At 38.6% G+C, this 24,808-nt stretch overlaps 1 protein-coding gene across 2 annotated transcripts in view; it reads right to left on the reverse strand.

Annotated features, from left to right (window-relative positions):
• Positions 1-610: 610 nt before the first annotated feature.
• The window catches only part of LOC143732106 (transmembrane protein 132C), a 383,833-nt gene continuing 359,635 nt past the window's right edge, over positions 611-24,808 (reverse strand). For both annotated transcript variants that reach the window (XM_077222799.1, XM_077222800.1), the window contains 4 exons: positions 22,225-22,433; positions 12,208-12,481; positions 8,052-8,243; positions 611-2,583 (listed from right to left, as the gene is read on the reverse strand). In XM_077222799.1, coding sequence (XP_077078914.1) covers positions 1,390-2,583; positions 8,052-8,243; positions 12,208-12,481; positions 22,225-22,433 — 1,869 coding nt within the window. In that variant the 3' untranslated portion in view covers positions 611-1,389. The remainder of the gene's footprint in view (positions 2,584-8,051; positions 8,244-12,207; positions 12,482-22,224; positions 22,434-24,808) is intronic.

Here is a 24,808-nt window from a genome sequence, read left to right on the forward strand (position 1 = left end):
ATCTCTCCGTGTGCCAATGCCATAGATTACTCACCGCACCTGTAGAGGATAAAGTGGTTTGGATTAATGGAATTGATTAAAATATAATTTAACCATTTTGGGTGCAGTAAATAAAATGACAAAATTTGCTCTCGGTTTGTCTTAGTTAAACCTGAAATCAGTCAATAACACTGATTCTTTATCGTTTGTTTAATTGGTTAAAAGTGCAGAATCTCGTCCTTCCCGTCTGCTTTCAGGCTGTTAATGATTTTCACTGAAGACTGATAGTTTCCCATTAATAAAACTGAGAAGAAAATACCATTGAGCACTTGCTATAAGTATCTACTATAGGTTAATTAGACAATAATTGGCATTTGTGTAGTGAAAGGTTACAATATTTTGGCTTGAAGGATTGCGGTGCAAATGTCACATTAACATGTAGTACAACCATTATAGAATTAATTTGCCCTTTTTCAAGCAAGGCTCTTATCATATGCTGCATAAATATTGGCATCTTTGGACCTTTTTTTTTCTCCCCCAATGTTGTAGCTATTGCGAATTAGATTAGAATTGATTGATTTAATTTCCTTCACCCAGAAAATCTCCATGGTCAAAAATGACTTGAGCCGAGTTTCCTTTAGTACTTTAATAAGGTTCCTATCTCAGTTAAAACAGCTTGTTTCAGACTCTTCAAGCAACAAAAGGTTATAACTGAGATTTGGGAAATAAAGTATAATTTAAACAGCCTTGAGGAACTGTGTAATTGATGTAGTTAGGCAGTACTGGGTTGAATAACATGTTTACCGCTCAGGCTGAGGGAAAAGGTTTTGAGACATTCTTTACAAACAAAAAAAGCGGCCAAAAAAGAAAATGTCAAACTTGGTGACTCAAGGTCTCTAGGTGAATAATTTAAATATATCCAGAATCCAGCAAGCAATACACTGGCCAGAAATAAAACTCATAAGGCAAAAAATCCAAACCATTCTATGTGCACTTTATTTACAATGATTCATTAATATTACAGTCCTTAATCTACATGTCACCATCTGCGTACAGTCCTGTAGCCTCATAAGTGAGTGCAGAGCATTGGCAAGCCTGGAAATACGGTTTACTTTTTTTTTAAACTACAAAAAGTGCTAAAATAAAATCATTTAAAAAAAAAAATGAGGAGAATAGAGAACATAATATAAATGAATATCCAAAAAAGATTTGATTCTTCTTTTAAAAAGGCATATTTTGCCATAAGTCTTAGCATTGTCCCACTGTTGTCATGTCAAACCACAAGAACGCTAGACATCCTTTATGTAATGGCTGATGTGTTGTGTTCAGTAAGGTTTATCTAGCAGTTGTTCCCTGGCTCGTAATTGTCAAAGGCATATGGGTGAGTTCAGTTAGCACACATTGATTCGTCTAAGCCACTTCCTTTAAAACACTGTCGTTTAGTCTTTCCATGTAGTTTCGTAGTTCCTTGGGGTCGCCAAGCTCAACATCCTGACATACCCACTTAATGTCATCGTCAGGATCGACTCCCACATTTTCCTTTGCTGGAATAACACTTTCCACTGGGATGGTGGTGAACGTGGAAAACTTCACACGTTTTCTTTTGGTCGTTGGCGAATCGCCTTTGCTGTCTTTCCCCGTGCAGACTGTGGCGGTGTCGGCTCCTCTGTGCACCTGGCCTTGAACGTTCTTCTGCAAAGAACCGCCGTTGAGAAGGTGGCTTCCTTCTTCTAATCCTCCTAAGCTGGAGTCCATAATGGTGATGTGCTCGTCGGTCTGTGGAGACAAACTCACGTGGCTCTCCAGAAGTTCGGCGTCGTTTCCCAGCCACACCCAGTCGTGAGCGTGGTTCATGCTCTCCTGGCCCTCGATTGACATCTCCTTGTGTTGGTACTTGAGAGTGTATGAGATGCAATTGATAAGGAAGACCAGAATAGCCAAGCAGAAGACACCTAACAGAGCGTACATCCCAATTTCAAGGTCAGTAAGTCCATGGGGTATTTGAAGGTCGTCTTCATCCACGTTATGTCCTCGGGGAAGGTCCACTTGAGCGGGGAAGTCTGAGAAGTCGATTGGAATCCCAGGCAACTGGCTCCCCTCATCTGAGAGCTTGTCTCCACCTGGTCTTCTGATGATGGCTGTTTTGGTCGTGGTGGTGATTCGTCTCATGATACCATCCTCTATGTCTGAGATGGAGCTTCCATAGTAGTGGTTGTCCATTCCGGTCCTGTCCGGGAGGGACGGATTCTGTCTGCGGTCACCTGGCCTGTCCATGTCCTCTCCATCTTGGCCGTAGTCACCCGGCCTCAAGGCGCTTTCACTGCGACCAAACTTCACACGAATGTTGCAGTTTCCAGCCGCCAGGACACTTCGGCGCTTAAATTTCTGACACACTTCACATACCGTCATTTCTACGTGCACTAGCAGACCTTGTCCCTCGGCTCGCGCTGAAATAACCGGCCACTGGCTTGCAGCGTCCTGCCGTATGGACACCACATCCTCATCCAGAGAAGTAGCGGTCAGAATAAAGTGCTCAGGGTTGTACAGGTCCAGAGGAGCCATGGAGCCGTCACTGAACTGCAGCCAAGCACTAATCAGCGCCTCCTATAGAGAGCAAAAAGAAAATCCAGATACGTTTGAATGCTTCAGCAACAAATAATGTATTTGTACCATATCGGTTAGTGTATCAATTCATATTTAGTTGTGAATGCTCAATTGCTTTGTTTTTACATTTAGATTATTTTGCTGTCATCGAATGGTCATTTAACATTAATTTAAAAAAAAAAAATTATTGATAATATCATTAACATATAGAAATAGAAATGTTCTTACTGTACATTATGGTTGTGATGCCTAAAATGTGATTTTTCTTGACAACATATCTCATGCAGTACTTTGTGTCTTAAAGTTTTTGTCACAGCTGCCATTTATATATATATATATATATATATATATATATATATATATATATATTATATATATAGCAAAATAGTTTCATGGCCAATAATACACGTGAATGACGACTGAAGTTTTCAATTCTAAACGTTGTTTTTTGTTAATGATGTGTGAGAGGCTATTCATAAAGTCTGTCAAAATAATGCGGTCTATATACATATATATATACACACACACACACACACACACACACACACACACACACACACACACACACACACACACACACACACACATATATATATATACACACACACACATACATATATATATATATATATATATATAGCAAACATGGCCAATAATAGGCCTACATGTGTATGATCTATGGAGTTTTTCAATTCTAAAAGTTAAGTTGTTTTTTTTGTTAATAGACAGCATTCTTTTGACATAGACTTTATGAATAGCCTCTCACACACCATGTAAAGTGCCTGTGTTTGCAGTAGACAACGAGTTCACTCCCTCATTTTGAGGTGGAGCCCATGACACTGCCTGTGACTTTACTAATACTGTGTCTGAATCCACACAGCAATCCTTTAATGTAGGCCATGAGTTGTGTCTACTCTATTTGGAGGGTCAGGAGGAGTCAGATTAAAAAGATACGAGGAGATAACAGTGCCATTACGGATATGGAGCTGCATATAGGGATTTGCAACAAGCATCTTAAGCTCTTCACTTACAAAGACATCAATGCTCTCTGCCTGTCCGTGAATAACATGCTACAAATCCTTCTAGAGGGGAGGGGAACTCCCAGAGCACTCTAATCATGCAGTGAGACAGCGAATGAGGGAGGTGCTCATCATGATATCTGTAATACTTTAAAAGCATACTGTGAGCTCCAGAAGGATTTTATAGTGTGTTTATATATTCCGGATTTGTAATCTGTTTTAAAAAGTTTTTTTTTCATGTTTATTTATTTTATTCTTTCATGACTTCTGATTTAGATTTTTCATCCTTATAATGGCCAGCGTTCTTGGAGATAGACTTATTTAATTGGTATTAATTAGTGCAAAGGCCATCATCGCATTCCAGTTGATCCTGCTGCATGTTGTTTTGATACAAGCCATTTGGTTGCTATAGCTTTCTGTAGCAAAAACGCTTGTTTCTTCAGAACAAGTCACAGAATTTTTTCTCTAATTTGTTGGCTATACATATGAGTATTTCCTTTTAAAATGTTTTTGAGCTCATCTGAGCTCATATTTAACCATTTAAATCTGACATTTCTGCAACAGAAAATAACTTTTACTGAAAGAGTAAAAAAAAAAAAAAATGAATACCATATTTCTCATAACATGTCACTTTCATTTATTATGAATGCCACCTTCATTTGTTTGTTTTACAGTTGATTTCTGAACAATGTTAAATATAAGATTTGTTGTGGAGTCAAGGGCACTAAAATACGCGTTTATAATGTTTGTAAACAATTTGTATTAATTATTTACTGGTATTTTAAATTATTTCTCAATGTAATCATTTATCACTTGTTATATTAAGTAACTACATGTATTTACTGTAGAGTTATAGGATTGGTTGCATGGTATTATGCATAATTTATAATTAGTACTATTGTAACTATATGTAACGTGTAACAAGGACCATGCTAAATAAAGGTGTTACCCTTGCAATTTTGACGCGGTGTGAAAAATTATTGTAACTACCTCATGTCACATAGGCCTACATTAAAATCGTTTTTAAGTTGTGCCTTCTGTATTAATATAAGAAACACAATTTTATTTGATATGTTTGTAGCAGAGTTGCTGCCTATGTAGAGTGTTCCAAATCAGTAATTTATGAGGTTCCCTTTCAGCTATGGGCATTTTAAGCACATTTAACAAGGTGCACACCATCTGTGTGTTCTCAATAAGAGACTGGCAGGCTGCAGATTGGGGACGGCGCTGAACACCAAGAAAGATAACCGTAACGGCTCATTTTTCATGTGTGTGGAAAAGTAGCTGTACACATGAGAGGTGGCTTGCTGAATAGCAAACATCATAAAATGCTGCCTTTGGAGGAAACAAATAGGTTTTTAAACAGAGCCATTGCGTTTTAGAGGTTTTTTGCATAAAATATGAGGATGAATACAATTATCTTTGAATGTTTCCAATATCCTGTTGACTTGCTTGAAATTCATGTTCTCTTCTCTGGTACTTAAATATGTATTGTCACACCAGGTTCCACAGGAATTAACAGACTATCAAAGCCTCTGAAATACACAAACACACACGTACGTCTGTCTTAATTGAAAGGATTGGGCTAACAGCACTGCGCTGATGCTAAACTGAGGTGTGTCATATTGATTAAGACTGTCAACTACAAGATAATTATATTGAGTCCAGGTACTGAGGCACTGCAAATTAACCACCTCCTCCGAGTCCATTAACTAAGCCATAATTAAGCATGACAGCTGTAACCATAGGCAACCATAGTTACTTTCATCCCTGGGTTATACATCACACTTGTGTAACAAATGACCAGTGTAGGAAAAAAGCTCCTTAAATAGGCTGTAATAGAAAGAGGGAATTGCGGTGAGTATTGAGTGTGTTATATAATGGATAGTGTTAGTGAATGCAAGTGGAGAATTTTTCAAGGAGTATTTCCAGAGGAACAGAATAAAAGTTACGACTTCTTTCTTTGCATATACATTTGGGCGGTGTTATGAAACTCTGCCCACACACACTGACGTAGATTTGTGGGGGTGTGTTTGAACGAAGCATTTTAGGAAGGTGTGGCTGAGCCTTAACATTTACAAAGAATATATCTTTGGGTTTGAGTCTTTGAGCTTTGATAAGCCCCTTTCACACAGCGCGTTGATCCCGGGAAATTGCCAGAACGCCTTCTGTGTGAACGCAAACACGACCCGGGATTGATGCCGGGATCGATGCCGGGTTGAGGACCTAGTAACATTGCCGGGATCAGTCCCGGAACGTGCGCTGTGTGAACAAAAGCCGTAATCAATGCTGTGTCATAATGATGACGCTGAAGTGAAGTGAAAGCAGGCTAGTGAAACGGTACGTAATGCGCTAGTTTATGATCGAATAAGAGAAAAAAATGCACAAGCGTGGTTTCTCCAGAGAGAAATCACAGCTCATAAGCAAACTATAGACGCTGCCGAGACATTACATGTCACATCGATGTCACGTGTCTTTACAGGATTACGGGTTGTGTGTGAACGCACTCTCTGATTCCGGAAAATCACTGGCAGTGTGAATGAACCTAAATCAAACGAACCCGATTCAAATCCCGGGTCACTTTATCCGTGTATTTTCCGGAATCTCTGTGTAAAAGGGGCTTAACTCTGCAGATCTTATACATGCACAAACAGCTGTATAACACACTGAAGAAAAAGGAAAACGCATCTATGACCTCTTTAAATGCTCGAGCTCTTTAAAGCAGGATGGATTCTGATTGGCTGTCAATGATTATTGTTCATCAGCTGGAAAAAAATTGTTCTGAAAGTGATTCCAGTAATACGGTTTCTCTGTTCTGTCGTTGTTATAGTTGTGGTGTGGACTCTGCTATACTTATATAATTAGAACTATTTTTAAAACGATTATCCGCATAGTTATGTTGTTGTAACCTGGTTGTGAATGGGCCTTCAGACTGTGATCCTTTCATGTAGTGTGTAACATAGCTCTAAGTGAATGAAAACATTTTAAAATCCTGTGTGGATACTAGATAGCATCATGTCGAGAAGACGCTGTGCTCTACATTGTGAAGGTAAAAGTCACTGCCCGAGGATGTGTATGAATCACAAGGATGTGAAGAATCAGTGGTTAAAATTCATCTTTACAATGATACCACAGCAGTATAATCCTAAACTTTTGCTGTGTGCCCTTCATTTTACTGACGACTGCTTCTCAAATCTCGGAGTTCAATGCACAATACGCTTGCTCTAGAAAGATGGATCAGTACCCAGTTAATTTGGACTAACTTGCTCTTCAGAATCACAACCTGTTAGTATAAATAATTATGGATCTATATATTTTCTACCGGTGTTCAAAATACTTAGTTTTGAGTGTTATATTGTGTAGGTCTCCTGCTAACTGGCTTATTACTGTCTTACTGAAATGCTTCTGCTAATCAGTTGTGGGCAACTATTACCTAAAACTGTGTCTGTTAATGCAGATCGTATGTTGTTCTCACTACTTTGAGCAAAGATTAAGCATGAAGCAAGATTTGTTTTACCAACGTTTGTTACATCAGTCATTCACGCTAGAGCTCGGCTAATGTATGAACTGTTATTATACAGTTCCCACATGTTCACCGCAATAAATTAGAAAAATACTCGGTTAATAAATAAGTATGAGTAAAATAGTCGATTTGTTGATGGACATACTCTTGTTAATGCTGATGGTGAGGAATTACAGTTGCAACATCTCATAAATGTACATCAAACTTAGTAGCGTATCACTGAGAAATGTCCTGCTTGAGTCGTCCATGCAATGGAGGTTCGGGTTGAATGAATAGTTCTTCCAGTGTTTCATCATCGGACTCGCACTCGGATTTATATGGTAAAATTGACGTCATTGTTCGTTACTGTCTTTAGTTTACGGTGTACAATCCCTGAGTTGACGATCAGTTATTGCAATGGGCGTTTTTGTTTTCGGCAACAGACTGAGCGGTCTGGCCAAACAGCTGAGAGAAGCTCGCGAAAAGGAGGGATTTAGAGAGATCGATTCATCCAAGGAGTCGTTTGAGAATCATTGAACAATGTGGTGATGTGCAAATGTATATTATGAGAAAATGAAACAGTTTTTTTTACTTTTGATGCATGTAAACCTGTTGTAGAAGATTCCAAAACAAAATTAGGAAACTTTAAAATAGCTTTAAATAAAAGCTGTGTACTGGCTGTCATTTCATTCCAGTTTATCCTGTTAGATGTAATTTTGATAAGTGATCGATTACAAGGGTTTGGTTCTTTAGATTTGTTGTCAAGAAAGTAAAAATGATACAAAGATTCTCTTTCGAGGATTCTTTCATTTTAAAGCTACAAGAATGCTTGTTTCTTCAGCATAAGTCAGACTCTTATTTGTTGGCCTTCTGTATAAATTTTGTATTTGTGTGGCAGTAAACAGCACATATTGAATCTGAGCACATATTTAACTCTGCAAAATGACCTGTTTGGGATTGCTGAGCACTTCCTGTGTGGTTGCCGTGGCGCTGATGGCGCGGTTACTTCCTGTGCTGAGCTGCAGATTGAGTGTGAGACCACTGACCAACTGCAGCCCCAGTTCAGTGATGGTCACTCGATCATCCACAACCCTCACTGTCTTCTCTGCCAGGATAGAGTCTGACAGCGGGGACAGAACCTGGAACAGAGCATACACACAAAAGTGCATTATTAAATACAAGCATCATAAGCAATCTGGGTTGGTGGATACAGTTCTGCCCACGAGGATTGCCTCCAATTACAGGGAGAAATATCAGAAACACAGAGCTGTAAACCCATCAAGTGATTGATGCAATAAAAAGGTGTTACAGACAGTCTCTTGCCTGCCCACACTTTCATTGCAGACGAGCAGATATTAGGTATCTGGTTTCAAAGCAGACAGGAAAAACAAAATAAATCCAGATGACGAACACCTCCTCAGACACATGTTTTCACAGCAATATCAGCCCACTTTCCTGGAGACAGAGAAAAGTGGGCTGCGGAAAAGGCAACGGCTCAGTATTAGCTGTGTTCAGACCAAAAAGTGAGGGGACTTAATTTACAGTGCAAGTGTCCATTACAAACAAAAGGAAAAATCTTGTTTTAAAAAGATGTGCCAATTTCTTAGGAATGTACTTGTTGTGTTCACATTGGTTTCATGTGGTTTAAAAATAATATACATTTATATTTTCAATTAAAGTTTAATTTCAATTGAACTCTTTCCCCACCACTGATGTCAATTGAACTCTTTCCCCGCTCAGGATTTCTGTGTTTTTACTGTTATATGGTAGGGGGCACTATTAGACAAGATAAGAGAATCTCTAGATCAAAACAAAAAAGAGCAGAAATAAGCGATAAAAGCATCGCTTATGATAACATGTTGTAGTTTTTGAAAAAACACGATTTTCTCAACTTTTTGTTTACATTTTTTTTAAATAAAAATTACCCACATTCAAGTGTTGATAAAAAAAGAATGGATGAAGCTAGAATATTTTTTTTATATTGCATGTTCAGATTTTCATACAACAAAATATTCTGGGGGCCATTACATTTTTGTGAAAATGACCAAAAGAGCATGGCTGGCAACTTAATAAAAAGAAAAACGCTTGCGGGGAAAGAGTTAATGGGGGCTTTCTCACCGGGTAGTTCTAGGAAATATCCACCAGGGTGATTCCCCGAGAACTAATGGTTCCCTTAGAAACATATTCCTGGTTGCGTTCATACCGCCAGTAGGAACTCTGAAGAGACGTAAGCCACGCTTGTTCTTGTGACTTTTATTTTGACGGCACTGAGAACAGAGCCTGAGCACATAGTGCTCGCATTCTCCGTATCTGTCTTACACGTTATTAGATAGAACTGTTATACATAGAAAGTAGACAGTATATGAAAAGGTATTAGCGTATGCTGTGTGGTTGATGTCCAGTGTTGCTTGCTCAGCAGAAATACATAATCATGTTTGGCTTAGTCCACTCAAAGTTGAGATTGATTTTCTCCTTAGCGTAAAGGTTAAGAGGTCCATCTATCACTGTTTTCCATGTTCGTAGAGTTAATTTCTGGAGCAAATAAATAGGCTATAATCTGTGTTTACATAATAAAAATTAAAAAATGGCAGGTACTGGTGTTTTGCATGCGTTCGGCCAATCACCGTACCTTAACGTCACTGATAGTTCCTATACTGCTGTTTTAGATCCTACTCTGAAGGAGGAGCTAAATTAGTTCCTCCAAAAGGAGTTCCAAGAACTTAAATCCTTCCTTCCTGCTGTGCGAACACACCAAAACCAGCATACTCCCGCCAATAGTTCTAGGAACTATGAAAAGGTTCATTCGGTGCGAAAGCCCCTATTAACTATTTTTCCTTCACAGTTACATCACAATATTCTTTACACCTTGAATACCAGAATGTGAAATCCAGTCATTTGGGAACCTTATGAGATATAATGTCTCATTTGTTAAATGCATTAGCGAACTTGAACCAACAATTAGCAATATATATTTTAACTGATTAGCGTTAGTAAAAATCGAATTGTTCATACTTTGTTCATGTTAGTTAACAGTGCATTAACAACTGTTAAGAAATATAACTGGAGTTTCAAACTGTATTAGTACATTTTGAATGACAATTGATTTAGATTAATAAATAGGGTTGGGTACAGAAACGCGGTGCCAATAGGGAACCGGTTCCGACGTAAACGGTAGTAACCAGACCGAATAAGAACGAAAATTTCGGTGCCTGACTCTCCGTGTCATGAGACGCACAAACGCAAGGTCTCTCGCTCTCTCCCTCTCCTTCTCCGCCATGCGCGCGCTACACGGTTTGGAGCACAATCTGTTCTGTCTCACATGCGCGCTCTTGCTCGCTCGCTCTAGATTGCGGGTGATTTTAACTAATTTGCGGGCATCGGGGAGCCATTATCAATATGGGGGAGACTCCCGGAACGTCTGCTGATAGCGAGGGGAATAATGAAGATGCCAAAACGCTTCAAGGTTTGGCTGCATTTCACGTGCAAAATTACGCGTCAGAACGCCCTCTGGGTGTGCCGATTGTCTGAAGCCCATATAGAATCCATTGGCTGATGGCGTGGCCGCCGCCTCGACACTCTTATGTCGTCATATATGGAACGCTTAAAGGCTCACAATGCGCCTACCACGTTTCGTTAAAAAAGCGGCGTAAAAAGCACCGTTTGAACGGCCAGGACGCCGCTTTTTACGCCGCCAAAAAGCGAAACGCCGTAAAAAGCGCAGTGGGATTGTGTAAACTACAGCGTATTTTTCGTCGGTCTGGAAGCGGCGAAAAAAACGACACTCTATATGCTCATATAACGCCGCTTTTAACGGGACACGTTGTCCCCCATGACGCGTATCATAACGCGTCACAAGACGCGTAGTGTTAAATGATAATGATCTCCACCCTGTCTTTTCCAAAGCCAATCAATTTGAACTGTCATCATCCAATCAGTAAAGAACAACAACAGACCACATTAATCCAACCGATGATACGCGTCATGGGGGACAACGTGTCCCGTAAAAAGCGGCGTTACATGAGCATATAGAGCGTCGTTTTTTTCGCCGCTTCTGGATCGACGAAAAATACGCCGTAGTTTACACAATCCCACGGCGCTATTAACGGCGTTTCGCTTTTTGGCGGCGTAAAAGGCGGCGTCCTGGCCGTTCAAACGACGCTTTTTACGCCGCTTTTTTAACAAAACGTGGTAGGAAAGTGGCGCATTGTGAGCCTTTTAGCGTTCCATAGTCATATTATATAGGCGTGCGCGTCATCTGCTCCTCAAATTTCTGTGCCGAAAAAGGAAGCTTGTCGGCAGCGCGAGGAGCTTGGCAGCGAATGCAGCGTCTCGTTCCCTATTCAGAGAACATAGGTCACACCAGTAACCAGAGACGCTCTCTTTCATAGGTTCACTCAACGCTGTAGTTGAGACGCAGTGGGAAGGAAATACCAAACTCGCCAAGCTAAGCGCTGCCGTAAACTGGTTCAACGACCAGATAACTTAAATGACTGGTTCAAGCAGACAAAACATGGGAACCTGGAGCCATCTCGAGATTAGATTACCCTGGTAGTAATCTCTATTAATCTCCAGTATTATTATATTGTTTGATACAATATTGTTTTATTTGATATTATGTAAATGTGAATTTTTATTTTATATTGGTTTATTTATTATTACCATATGTAACTTGTATTTATATTGTTTAAAGATTTAAGTTAATATTGTGTCCAGTTTGGCCCTGTAAATAAAAGGGTATTATTTTTTGACAAACTGTGTGCGGTTTCGTTTTCTTAAGTACCGTTTAAAACCGTTTAAAAAATACCGAGTAAGTACTGGTATCGGATAAAACCCAACCGATACCCAACCCTATTAATAAATAATGTAGAAGTATTGTTCATTGTTAGTTCATGTTAACTAATAAAGTTAACTAATGTTAACAAATGAATCCGTTTTTTTTTTGTTTTTTTTATATCATTACGTTTTTTAAGTTTCACCATGTGAAATTTTACAAACTAACTTTGCCTTGTCATAAAAAGGTCAAATTATCTGATATTTTAAAGAGACTTATTGCACCACATGACTGAAATGGCAGACAAAAATATTGAAAATATACACAGATACCTGAATGCTGGTCATGCCTGTGTCCATGCCCTCCAAAACACGTCCCTCTCTCAGCCTGGCGATTCGGGGATTCTCTACTTTCAAGAAGTCCCAGACCAGCTCTGTAATATCCACCTGCCAATCACTGCCTAGCATGTGGGCCACCTGACCCCGCGTCTCAGAGGATTCGGCCACAAAGTGTGTGAGCACACGCACCATGGCCCTCTGGTACAGTAGAGTACACGTCTTTCCTCTCCGCTCTTCGTCATCATCATCTTCACTGTCCCGCGTCGACCTGAGAATGAAAAGGATAAAAGTCTAAATCTGCACCAGGATAGTCATTATCTCTGTAATATTTAACATATAACCCAATCATGTTTTTATTTAACTCTTCAAAGGTTTCATGAAAGATTCTTCATCTGACGTTTCACAAAACAACCCTTTTTGTGACAGAAATAACTGTTTGTTGACACGCCTCCATTAAGCTTCATTAGGCTGATGCACTTAATCAAGGGAAGCTAATTAAGCAAATCAGTTTTATTTGATACTCTTTGACTGACTGACATTTACAGCAAGAGCTGGAAGTACAATTAAGCTACTCTTTTTTTGAGGACTTTTTTTTAATCTTCTTTGATGTTAGAGGACACTGGATAAAGGTAAAGAGCTTCACAAAAGCACATTTGTATTTAAAGTTGAATGTACTTTAGTAATCAAAGATCAGTTCCAAGTATAACAGTCAAGATCACTTCATGAATGTTTATTAAAACCCACACAGATAGTCAAAGGGTGAAAAAATAAAGGTCATAGTCCTCTTTAGACAGATTTTGCGTGGTACAGCAAAACGAAATCACTGAAAGAAACCTCCTTGGGTTTGAACATTGAAAGGAGACTGCATTAAAGGTAGGGTAGGCAGTTTTTTGCTATACACTTTTTGTTATACTGGTTGAAATTCTTTACATCCTTATAGCAATCAATCCTATATATATATATATATATATATATATATATATATATCTTCTGTGGACATCTCAGGACCAAAAATAATCATTGCATCCGGACCGAATGTCTTACCTGCCTGTCAACATATACATTTCCATACCTCAGTGCACACTGCTAGAGCAGACATCACACATCATCATGAGTTTCATGAGCATATGCAGAGTTATAGACAGGCACCGAGCACCAAAATAAACAGCAGCCGCTTTTAACATTTCCTCCTGAACCAAAACAACATGCTTTTGCATGTTGTAACCGTAATTAGATGGCAATAAGATGGCAACCCAGTGACGTTCTACCCAGAGCTGTTCACATTCTCAGACTCAGATTTATGCATTTCTATGTCAACACTATCAGCACCGAATTGAACCTGCTGTAGTCAGGTGGTACAACTAGAGCTTTGTAAGTTGTTTACATTCATTATTGTTGTAATGTTATGAACTTTGAGATGATGTAATTTAACGGTGTCTCTTGTGACGCTTTGCAGACTCTGCTTTGGCTGTGCGTGTTTGTGTGTTTTGAAGGAAGCATGGATTTAGAGACGCTCTGAAGGTTGGAATCTTATGCTTTTAAAGCTAGCTTGCTATTGCTAGCCTCTCTGAAATTGCGTACCCTTAAATTCATTTTCTGCTATATCTGTAAGGAAGGTGTATGTGTGTAGGTCCTCAGGTCTGATAATCTTATGATTTTTGTTAAATTTACACTTTAGTCATAAGTTTACATTCACCTTGCAGAACCTCCAAAATGCTATTTTTATTTATTTTTTTAATAAGAATGTATAAATATGAATTGTGTGTAAACTTTTGAACATGATTATTGGTGTAAATTGTACTTATTTTGTTTAAAAATTAATTTATACATTTTTAGTACTGCCTTCAGAGGCTAAATAAGATATTAACATGTAAAAGAAAATAAGAAAAATTTAAACCACCATCATCTTGCTCAAAAGTTTACCTCCTGGCTCTTACATCATGTTGCATTCTTGAGCATTACCGTGCCGATTCTGAAAGATGTACAGTAGGTAAACGTATGACTGCAACTATACATTGCAACCCTTTAGTAAAGGTAAAATATTAATTTAAGAGCTCAGTGTTGAGACTTTTCGCCGGAGTTTGAATGATAGGTTATCTGACCAATCATAATGCAGATATCCGCCATTTTTGTCTGACAAACAAACCAAACCAGTCAGTGGATTTGAACTTGAAAAATGTTGTGTATTGACAACCTTTTGCGCGTTCTGATGTCATTCATGTTTAATTCGTGCAATAACTAGAAGAGATGATCAGTTCACATGCTGCTTGAACTGAAGCGCTACACATTAAAGCGCGAAAAATGGTATTTATTGTTAGAATTTCACAGAAAGTACAAAATTGGAAAGCTGAGACTTTATTTCATACCAAAGTAACCTGCTCTGTCTTGTCTGTTGGCGCATTGTCAGTGTCCTGTTTGCTCTGCTACATATTTTTTACTGTGTGAGAACATGATGTGTGGACTGGAGTGAGAGATGAATGGCTTGTCGTACGTAGCAACAGTAACTAAGAGGGGCAGGTCTTAGTGAAAGGTCAATTTCAAATAATTTAAATCTTTGTGGACTCGGCCGGACTCGACTCGGGACTCGAATTTGATTGGTAAGGAATTGGACTCAACTCGGACTCGACAAAGGTGGACTCGGACCCAACACTAGTACAAATACAACAGACATTCCTTGACAGCATGATTGAATGTATGGCTTCTTTCTGAGGTAACCAATTCATTTACCTTGGAGGTGTATAGAAACAAAGTACAAAAATTGTGCTAAATTGACTGCAAAAAAAGTTAAAAGATGAACTAGCATGAATTACCAATTAACAATAGTACATTTAAAAATACAAATTATTAAATGCTGTAAAATTGCTGTTCATTGTTAGTTATGATACCTAATGAAATAATGTTAATGAACCATATTGTAAAGAGTTACTGCTATTCTTATACAGTACATTATATATTGATATGTTGTTATCTTAAGGTGCGGTCACATATTTGGCCAAATTTTGTGGGAGCAATAGTCTATTGTCAATTAGTGTATGTATAAAATGTATAAAGCACAGCTCACACAGGAGTCACTTTCAAACCAAGCAGCTTTTACGAATTTGTGTGACCAAATTGAACTTCAGCGAAATGTGCATTGGGAAATCATCACATAGATTCCTATTAAAATGGCTGGATTTGAAAAAAAAAAAAACAATCTTCATTGGAAGGGATAGGATATTGACAAATGGCTTTTTTTGATTTAGCCATCAGTTGTTCTGGGTGAGATCACAGTGGCAGCACTCGGTTATTTACCAACACAGGAGGTCTGAAGACGATTCAATAAACAATATCTTCCACAGCGCAGACAGTTGTCCCTTAAGGGGGAAGCCCTCCCTCACTAGCACCACATATCTCACTCACACAGCGTCATTCCTTGATACAGACTGATATAGTCTTTCCCAGCGGTTGGACTTTATCATGCCTGCCTGGTGTTGAGAGAACACGGTTAACACCAGTCTGTAAAGTGCAGGAGAGTCTGGCACTCCACACGCTTCAGGCTTGGCACAAGCACAAAAATCCTCTCTCGGGTCAGTTTCTCTCTCGCGCACTACACGGACCAACTGGCAGTCCATTTGGCAGAGTTCAAAGAGCCTTGCGATTCTCTTTCACATACTCGCACACGCATAGCGGTAAACAATGGATCATCAGTGCCCACTAGCACCAAACCGTAATGCCGTTACATCAGCAAGGTCATGCCTGTTATGCCCTGATAAATATAAATGAGAGTGTGTGGAGAGGGAAATCAGTGGTGAATGCAAAACACACACATTCCTCTGCCATATTTTGAGGTAATGAGCCAAAATTGACATTTTCTCCTCTCTTGCATGAAAAAATGTCTCTGGGTCAAATAAAACAAATGTGTGGTGACATTGCCATTTTTAACATGCTCGTTCATCCTTGCTAAACATGTTCACATTGTGATAATCACAGGAAAGATGAATGTACTTTGGCATGCGCTCTGTAGACAGGACTGCAGCTGTGCGCGGCAACTCTACCACTGGCTAATGAGCGTCTAGGCCGGCCTAACACATGTTCACAAACTGCTGACAGAGGCACTTGACTTTCTGTAGCGCTAGGTGAGCGTGGCTAGTGGAGGCATGCTAATTAGTCTTGATGTGCTGACGATGAAGTCCTTCATTTAACAGCATGCATTTTAGAGGATACATGTGGAGATGTAGCCATTTGGGTGAATAAAAAAAAAATCATGTCGTGGTACCTTGAAACAACCTTGCTAGCAAGACCAATATTAACATTAACCTGGGGCACTGAAATTGGTGGGGCCTCTGACTCAAACTTAGTCAGCTGAATTATTATTTTTTTTTTTTAAACCAGTGTAATGCAGAATCCTGTTCCCTCGCAGAATCCTAAACCTCTTGGATCCCAAAGCTACTTCATTGGTTGACCTTTTTAAAGGTACTATATTTGATGCCTGATTAGAAATGATAAATAAAAAAACATTTACAGGGCATTTATTCTTAATTATCAAAATATGTTAATTAATGTCTTTTAAATATCACATTTTCAGAACAAAATGGAGTTGCATTTTGGACCAGACACTGAGGAAGGGGAATATGACTGTGTTGGGATCTCACATGACACAGTGAAACAGAAACTTATTGTAAAGTGTTACTGAAAATATATATTTTTTCTATTACTATATATTATATTTCTGTAATAAATAGCACTTGGTTGGATATTTTGTTATCTAAAGGTGCGGCCACATTTCCAGAAAGATTTTTGCAGAAAGAGACGAAAGATATATATATATATATATATATATATATATATATGCCAGAAAGGTATATTGTCAATAGTGTAATGATTTATGAACAATGCAGCTTTAAGGAAAGCCTCTAGTTTGAAAAAAAAAGAAAAAAAAAGTTTACACAGAAAAAAAAGTTTTATAAAAGAAGTCACTGACAATTTTGTGACAGGTAGGATTCAGTTTACTGCATTTCCTACTTATTTCTAAGGTATACTGCATACAGTGATTGACTGTCGCACAATTCTGAAATAAATTCAGTGATGTTGAGGCTGTAATGTGATCGGTTAAGGCACACATGATCCAAGTTGGTCGTTACACTTTCTCCAATGCAAGAGCTGCGGACATTGGTATCTCACAGTATTTCTTTGGTTTTTGGGCACTGTTTGTTTGAGATATCAGGTGCAAAAACTATATCAACAAAGAGAGTGCATTAGTGCCCAACCCCCTTTTCAGCGGCATAGGTTTTGGAAGTATTTTTTCCCATTTATTTTCCCCATAGGGATTTAAAAAAAAAAAAGTCTTTATTAAAGAGTAGTAAGCCATAAACCAAGACAATCAGCCACGGGGTGAATCCCAACACTACAAAATTTAATACAAAAGTACAAGACTGTATACTTAAGATCCTGAATTGTGCATTGTGAACAGAATAACAGAATAAAAAAATGGAGAAACAAAACCACTCACTTACAAATATTGAAATAAATAAATAAATATATATATATATATATATATATATATAAATAAATAAACAATATATGTTTATATGTTATACTTGCATATACGGTGTACAAAAATGTAAATATTTTGTGTAGAGAGATCGACTCGATTATGCCAGTAGAAGTTCTTCATGGGAGTGGGCAGAGCTAACAAAACTATGGGTAATGTAGTATTTTACCAGGAATTCCTCTGTTAAACACGTTCATTTAAAAAAATATGATGCATTAATGTGGGCTGATGTCTTCAGCAAAAGCAAATACCATTGATTAACAAGGTTTATAAGTTACCGTACAAAATCAATTTCCCTATGGAGAAAATTAATGAAGTTTTTACTTCCAGAACCCGACTTTTGCACACTATTGTGTCAATTTAATCACCATTTATAAAAATGGGTTTTAAATCTAAGTTTGACTGAACTAGCAACACCAAGCAATATGTGGATGCAGCTGAAGTAACTCGAGTTATGAATACTACAACATGAGTGAGTAGGTTCTTAAGGTGTCACCACAGTAATGTGCATTATTTGCCACAAGACTGCGACATTAGAATGGACTTTGGGGCTCTGTCACTGAATCAGATTATGATTGCATCAGGTGGCCATCTTGTTAGTGCTCTCTGAGATTGAGGCTGTCAGGAGGACGGCAATCGAGCCCCTCATTAGAGTCCACTCGATCCACCATGACAGACAACCTCCCACTACTGGAGACACAGCTCTATGAAGATCCTACTGGTGTAGGGCTTTCTCACTTGTCTAATTTAAGTTCAATTTGACTAGTGTTGTACAAATAATCATTATTACATACTGATTATATTAACCTTAATTTGAACAGAGGTTTCAAATAAGTACACAAATTAGATCACAAAACACATTGAAGTTAGCAGCAGAAAACTGATTTTTACATACATATTTTTCAAAAAAGTTGGAGGTTGCCAAACAGCTTTCCCTGTATGTACTAATTCACTGCTAAGATGTTCAGAGTGGTCTCTAGGGCATTGCTTGGGTGTTGTGGGTAGTTGCTATGGTGTTGCTAAGCAGTCACTAGCAAATTAATCTTAAAAGAGTTTCTATGGTATTCAGAACCCTAGATATGATTGAGGTATAGAATACAAGTTCTCAATGGAAGTATATGAGATATTTCCACATGTTTTAACATCTGATTACTTATGTAACTGGTCCTACTCGACCCCCTTCGTGGGAGTCTCTAGCAGTCTCGCCACTTCAGGCCAGGGGGGTGAGGTTTACACTTACAGCTCTTGTAGCTTGCCTCTTACACTCACCACCCTAAAACTCACTCTCACCCGGGTCACGGCACCAAATGCAAACGGTCCGACTCGACCCGCTCCAAGCGGGATCCGAACCAGTGTTTCCGGGACAAGAGGTAGGCGCTCTAAGGAGGACGCTAAAGATCGCAGCCTCTAGCTTCAGTCGCTAGAGTGACTCCAGAGGCCTGGGGAGTGAGGTTTACATGCACAGCTCTTACTAGCTTGCCTCCGTTACACTTACAAAAGAAATCCTCAAAAAGAAAAAGAAAATTAAATCAAAACAAAATCTTTACCATTTAAAGACACTTCAGCTTTAATGGTGCTTGACCTTGTATAGTTGTAGAATTACATGCACCTTTTCTTCTACTTAGTAGACATACACATAAATAGAACTGCATAATGAGCAGGTTGATGGAAAAACAAAAAAAGAAGTGTGAAGCAATTAGCATATCATATTAATTGTGTGGACACAGAGCAACTCATTAGCATTAACAGCTTTATGATATGTATCCATAAACCACAAAATTAGCTATTATGAAAACATGCACTTCAACTAACAAAGGGTGTACCATTAAATATTTTAGTAATAGCACCGTAAACCAGTGATGTACTGATAATCCAGGGTGCAAACCATAAGGCAGGGCCCCACCCACAAACAGTGATGTCAAGTATAAGGGAACCACCACATGGGGCCCACAACGGCCCCCCATTACTTGCTTTGGGGGTCTCCCACAGCAAAAAAAATCCAGTCAAAATAGAGACTCGCCTTTTTAAATGAGATATTTTGCAGAACAAAACGGATATGAACACGTCACTGTCACCACTCTTTCCCTAGTGCTGCACTGTCAGTCTGCCTATTTTTCCTACATACTTTTTTAAAGTAAAGAAGACAGTGTACATGTCAGGTACTTTACTTATGTCATCGAAAAGTTGAGTAGAGAAGTTTGGGAAGGAATGCCACCACACAATGTACGTACGGGATCTCCCTTATGGCTTTGCTCAAACTCTCAATGAATCTGCATTGTAACGGTCTCAAAAATAATCCACCTGATACATGTACACCCAGAGCAACCCGTCGGGAACTTCAAATTTCACCTATGAAGAGCTTCATATTTTATATTCTGTATTCTCAGCTTCTCACACGCATTGTGAATCATTCCACATGGGACATACAGAAATGGAGACAAAGGAAACTGCATCCATACCTCCAGGAAATCTTACATATTGACTTTATTCTATTTTGAATTCACAAGCCCAAGCTTCCCTGTGGGTTATAAGGAGAGAGGTGAAATGTATCCCATACTTCAGTTTCAAATGACAACTAAATATTATAGGTGCATGCTGGGAAATTGCAGCCAGGAGCATTTCCAATAGGTTTAAAATGATCAACCCCCCTAATGCGGATGTGTCATAACTCAAGGATTTCCTACTTTTACAGATTCACAGACACACCACCCAGACTTTTAGCCAACACAGGGACTGCAAAATAACTGATAACTTTAATTAATTACCATAACAACGCTAATTAGACTATATGATTAACAATGCATATTAATAATTACAATCATGAAGGTCCGATTCATATATAGTATTTTCATACTCGGATATAAATGTGAACTTTTATCTGAATGAAATCAAAATGAATACTTAATATAAACTACTGCTCTAATAATGATTATAATGGTTGTTAATGAAATTGTAGTGTTACCGCTCAACAGTGTCTATTATAAATTTCACATTCTTTTGTATTACCTCCTTTGTCTTATCAAGGATTCATGGCAATACTGTACTGCTGACAGAGAGTTTGTTTTAATGGTTTCACACTCTAGAGCTGTGAGATCTGTTTCTCTGTGATTGTGTGGGGATTCTTACATTCTTCACAGTGCACCACCCAAGTACAAATCGATATGAGCATTTTAGTGCATTTTCCCCTTAAAAGTTTTAATGTTTTTTAAAATATGTTTTTATCCTGAAAATACTCTGTAGGTTTAAAATATATAAAACATATATAAAGTTTACGCTGAAATTTTTTGTCATTTGTCATGATTTATCTGATCATTTTTAATGTTTCATGTGCTTCTTTTCTGTGCCAAACACATATTTAAAATAACCGTTGAAGCATTTTCTTCATTTTACCTGCAGGATTTCCAGCCTCAGTTCCCTTTCGATTGGAACTCAATGGCTCGCATGAAGCCATGACGTGGCTTCTCGTTCTCCTCTCAGGGAACAGGGTTACATACGAACCCCGTCATGTTTTCATGTTTTATGGGGATATTACTTAAATATACAGTAATGATTTTTATACTGTACAAACTGTATATTCCATCCCCTTACCCTACCCACCACAGAAAACTTTCAGCATTTTTATGTTTTCAAAAAAATCTCATTGTGATTTATAAGCTGTTTTCAAAAAAAAAAGTTGATTAGGACATTTGGTCCCCACAACGTAAGGTTTTCCAGGACCACACACACATTAGCCGCCGAAATCGTTGTCGTTACTTAACCTCCTCTATTCCATGCAGATCAGGGCCAGCTGGCACAGATATGGTTTCATTTTCCACTGTGGGGCTGAATACGGAGGTCTTTGGAATGTAATACAAAAGCTTCAGTCGTTGTCTTGGTTTAGTGATGCTATGACATGAGATGTAAATAGTGACCACATTATCAGATATTTCTTTTTATTTTATTATTAATTTGTGTTTCTGTTGCTCAAATAGCACGCTTTGTCAGCTACAGAGAAACTGGTAGCCAGGCAACAGACAAGTGACCAATTGTGAGTGGTGACGTCACTAAATACATTCTACCAGCACGTTTCAACACGATTAGCAAACCATGCTGAGAATTCTGGGCCGAGAACGGTTTGTAATCGTGCCGAGCTGTACCAGGCCCAAGTGGAAGCATAACTGGAACCATTCTTTAAAACCATCTTAGAACCGTTGATGGAAAAGTGTTTGTGGTTTAATATGTACACACACATATTGGAAATTATATCGCTTTTAAATATCTTCCCACAGACCACCTGTACATTCACAGACCCCAGATGAAAACCCTGGACACAACAGATTGCAAAATAACAAGAACACACTAAAGGTTAAGATGTGTTGAACTTTTAGTGTGACAGGTGTTTTAATTTCTGTGGAAATCTGCTGAGTTTGCACTGCATATGCAGAATCGAATGTGGGTGCCAATCACTCAATATTCTCAAAATCTATCGCTAAGATTCGTACCTCTGGGCATTACTGTTTACGGGAATCCTCCAGCCTTTGATCTGATTGAGTTCAGTATCTGAAACTTCGATGTGCAGGGGCAGTTTGGGAATCCAGACCTTCACCTCCAACTGAGCCCTCAGATAACCATATGTAAAGTTCACCAGCATTCTGACTCGTCCTCTCATCTCTTTGCCATTCACGTAGACGTAATCACACCTGTCTGATACCTGAGAGAAGAAAAAAAGATTATGTCAGTGATGGAGAGGTGAGAAAAGACCAGGGAATTGATCTTTTCAAGACATCTTAGTGAACTTCACATTACCAAAATCAATGCAATGCATCTGAGCAAAAGACAAGGTATACTTGAAATGGATTAACTGTGAATTCTGACAATATTAGGAAATTTTTTTTTTTTTTTTTTTTTTTAAGAGCTGGCCTTGACTCTCTGTGAAAAGTTAGTGTTCTGGTCTAAGTATCATCTTGACTCATGCACGCCGATTTATCTTGTCTCCCACAATCTCTCAGTCTTTCTCCCACAGTCTTTCTCATCGCTTTCAGTCGTTCTACCTTTGAATGAAAAGATAAAAGCAGTACTGGCTCTCTTACATTTAATATGGCACTATAGATGCCCAAGATGAAAACAGCACCGGATTATCTAAGGCAAAAGATTGAAGGTATAACGGCATGTGAGTGTGGGTTAACTGTTATATAACCTAGATCTGACAACACCTTCTGCTGATGTCACATATGGAAATGTCCACAAATAAACAAAATTCTGTCCTCACTGAAGTGTGTTTGCTGGTCTGTGTTATGGATATTAACCAAAGGTCCCTGCAAGGATAAAATGTCTTAAAGGTGCAGTAAGTTAGCCAATCAGCAGTAGGGGGCGTGTCCACTCATGATGGGGGAGAAGAGAGGGTGAGCAAGAAGAAAGGGAAATTTGAAGAAAGACTGTAGAAAGAGAGATGGCTGATAAAGGCATTACAAAATAGATAACAGTTTTGAGTGTCATTGTCTGGAGCTGGTATATATATATATATATATATATGGTATACCTGCTATATGATACATTTTTTTCCCTTTCTTGTTGTTTGTTCATCCCCTTCATTTTATATTTTCTGTGAAGCATTTTGGTTCGCTTCATCTATGATAAAAAGACATCCACTCATTGGTGTGTTTGTGCCTTTTGGCGGCGGGGCAATATAGGGAGGGGGAAGTCTTTTTGGCTTGATTTCAAACATCAACAGTGCTCAACTATGACATTCTCAGAAACACATACTAGTTTTCAGCAAAGAGTTACCAAAAAAAGAAAAGAAAAAAATCTTACTGATGCCAAAATTCCCCAACGATTGTGTGTTAGTGTAAGTGTGCATGAATTGGCAGGATCCAGCTGAGCCAGGCACCAAAAGTCACCTTTCCTTTCCAGATGGCTGATAGAGAAATGGGCACCATTTTGGATAATAATGATGAGTAAATACAACCGTCTACCGTAAGACACACTCAGATCCTCTTTATGAGGAGTTATGAGGCCACATTCCAAAACCATCCGTTTCATAAACGTTGGCGAAATTACTTGGCTCAGTGTTCCCCTCTGTTGCGGGTCTCAAATCACTGGCTCGGTTGGACTTTGATTCCTCCAACCAGGATCTGACAGGGATGGAAACTACAGAAGCAACACACACACACACACACACACCATCAAAGTGTGGCCAGCAGCAGAAAGATAAAAGCCAGCAAGAGCACACATACTCATACACACACGGCCTCGCACATGGCTGCAAACCCAAATTTTGTGCATAACCCTTTCATATTAATAGAGCTCCTAGGCTCTTATTTGTAAAAACAATATGTTCCTATTTTTTCCCCTCATAAGGAATATTAAGTCTCAGTCTGTCAGGGTTTAAGAACTGCACAATCATTCCATGCTCCCTGTAGAGCAATTATGAGATCCAGATCTCTTTAAACTAGAAAAAAAGCTAGTGGCCACTTTCAATGTTTACAGTACACTGACTTTTTTTAAAAATCATTAGAGGCACAACTCCCACATTATTCCCATATTAGGGGGAAAAACAGGAATAAACATAATTTGAAACCTTAGTAAATGAACTAAATCCATTTTCAGAATTTCCACCCATATGCTAGTCTTGACTGTTTTTATCAACCATTCAACTAACCAACCAACTCTATAACAAGTTATAGAGAGATTTTAATTTATTTTAATTATTTTAATTAATTTAAGAAAGTTTTGATTTAAACATTTAGATGTGTCCTAATTTTTGTAACAGGATTGAAAACCTCACAAAATGACCACCATTTGTTACAGAGAAACAAGAAGAGACTCCTGAATAATGTCGAAGAAGAGACTACTGAATAATGTCATTATATGTACTAAAAAATTCAAGAGTCCTGTTCCTGGCTCTGGCTGAACATTACACACACTCACAGAGCTGAGTGAGACATCTAATCCAGTATCAGAACATCATGGTGTGCTGCTTTCAACACTTAAGGGTTGTTAGAGGTGTGAGTTTGTTTCATGCTTGTCTGATTGATTGAGTTGTCTGCTGTCAGAGTTTCCTCTTCGTCTGTCTCCATAGCTTTATCT

This window comes from Siphateles boraxobius, unplaced genomic scaffold (assembly GCF_051911475.1).
Source record: "Siphateles boraxobius isolate OS27281-9 unplaced genomic scaffold, OSU_SipBor_1 9, whole genome shotgun sequence".
NCBI lineage: Eukaryota > Metazoa > Chordata > Actinopteri > Cypriniformes > Leuciscidae > Siphateles > Siphateles boraxobius.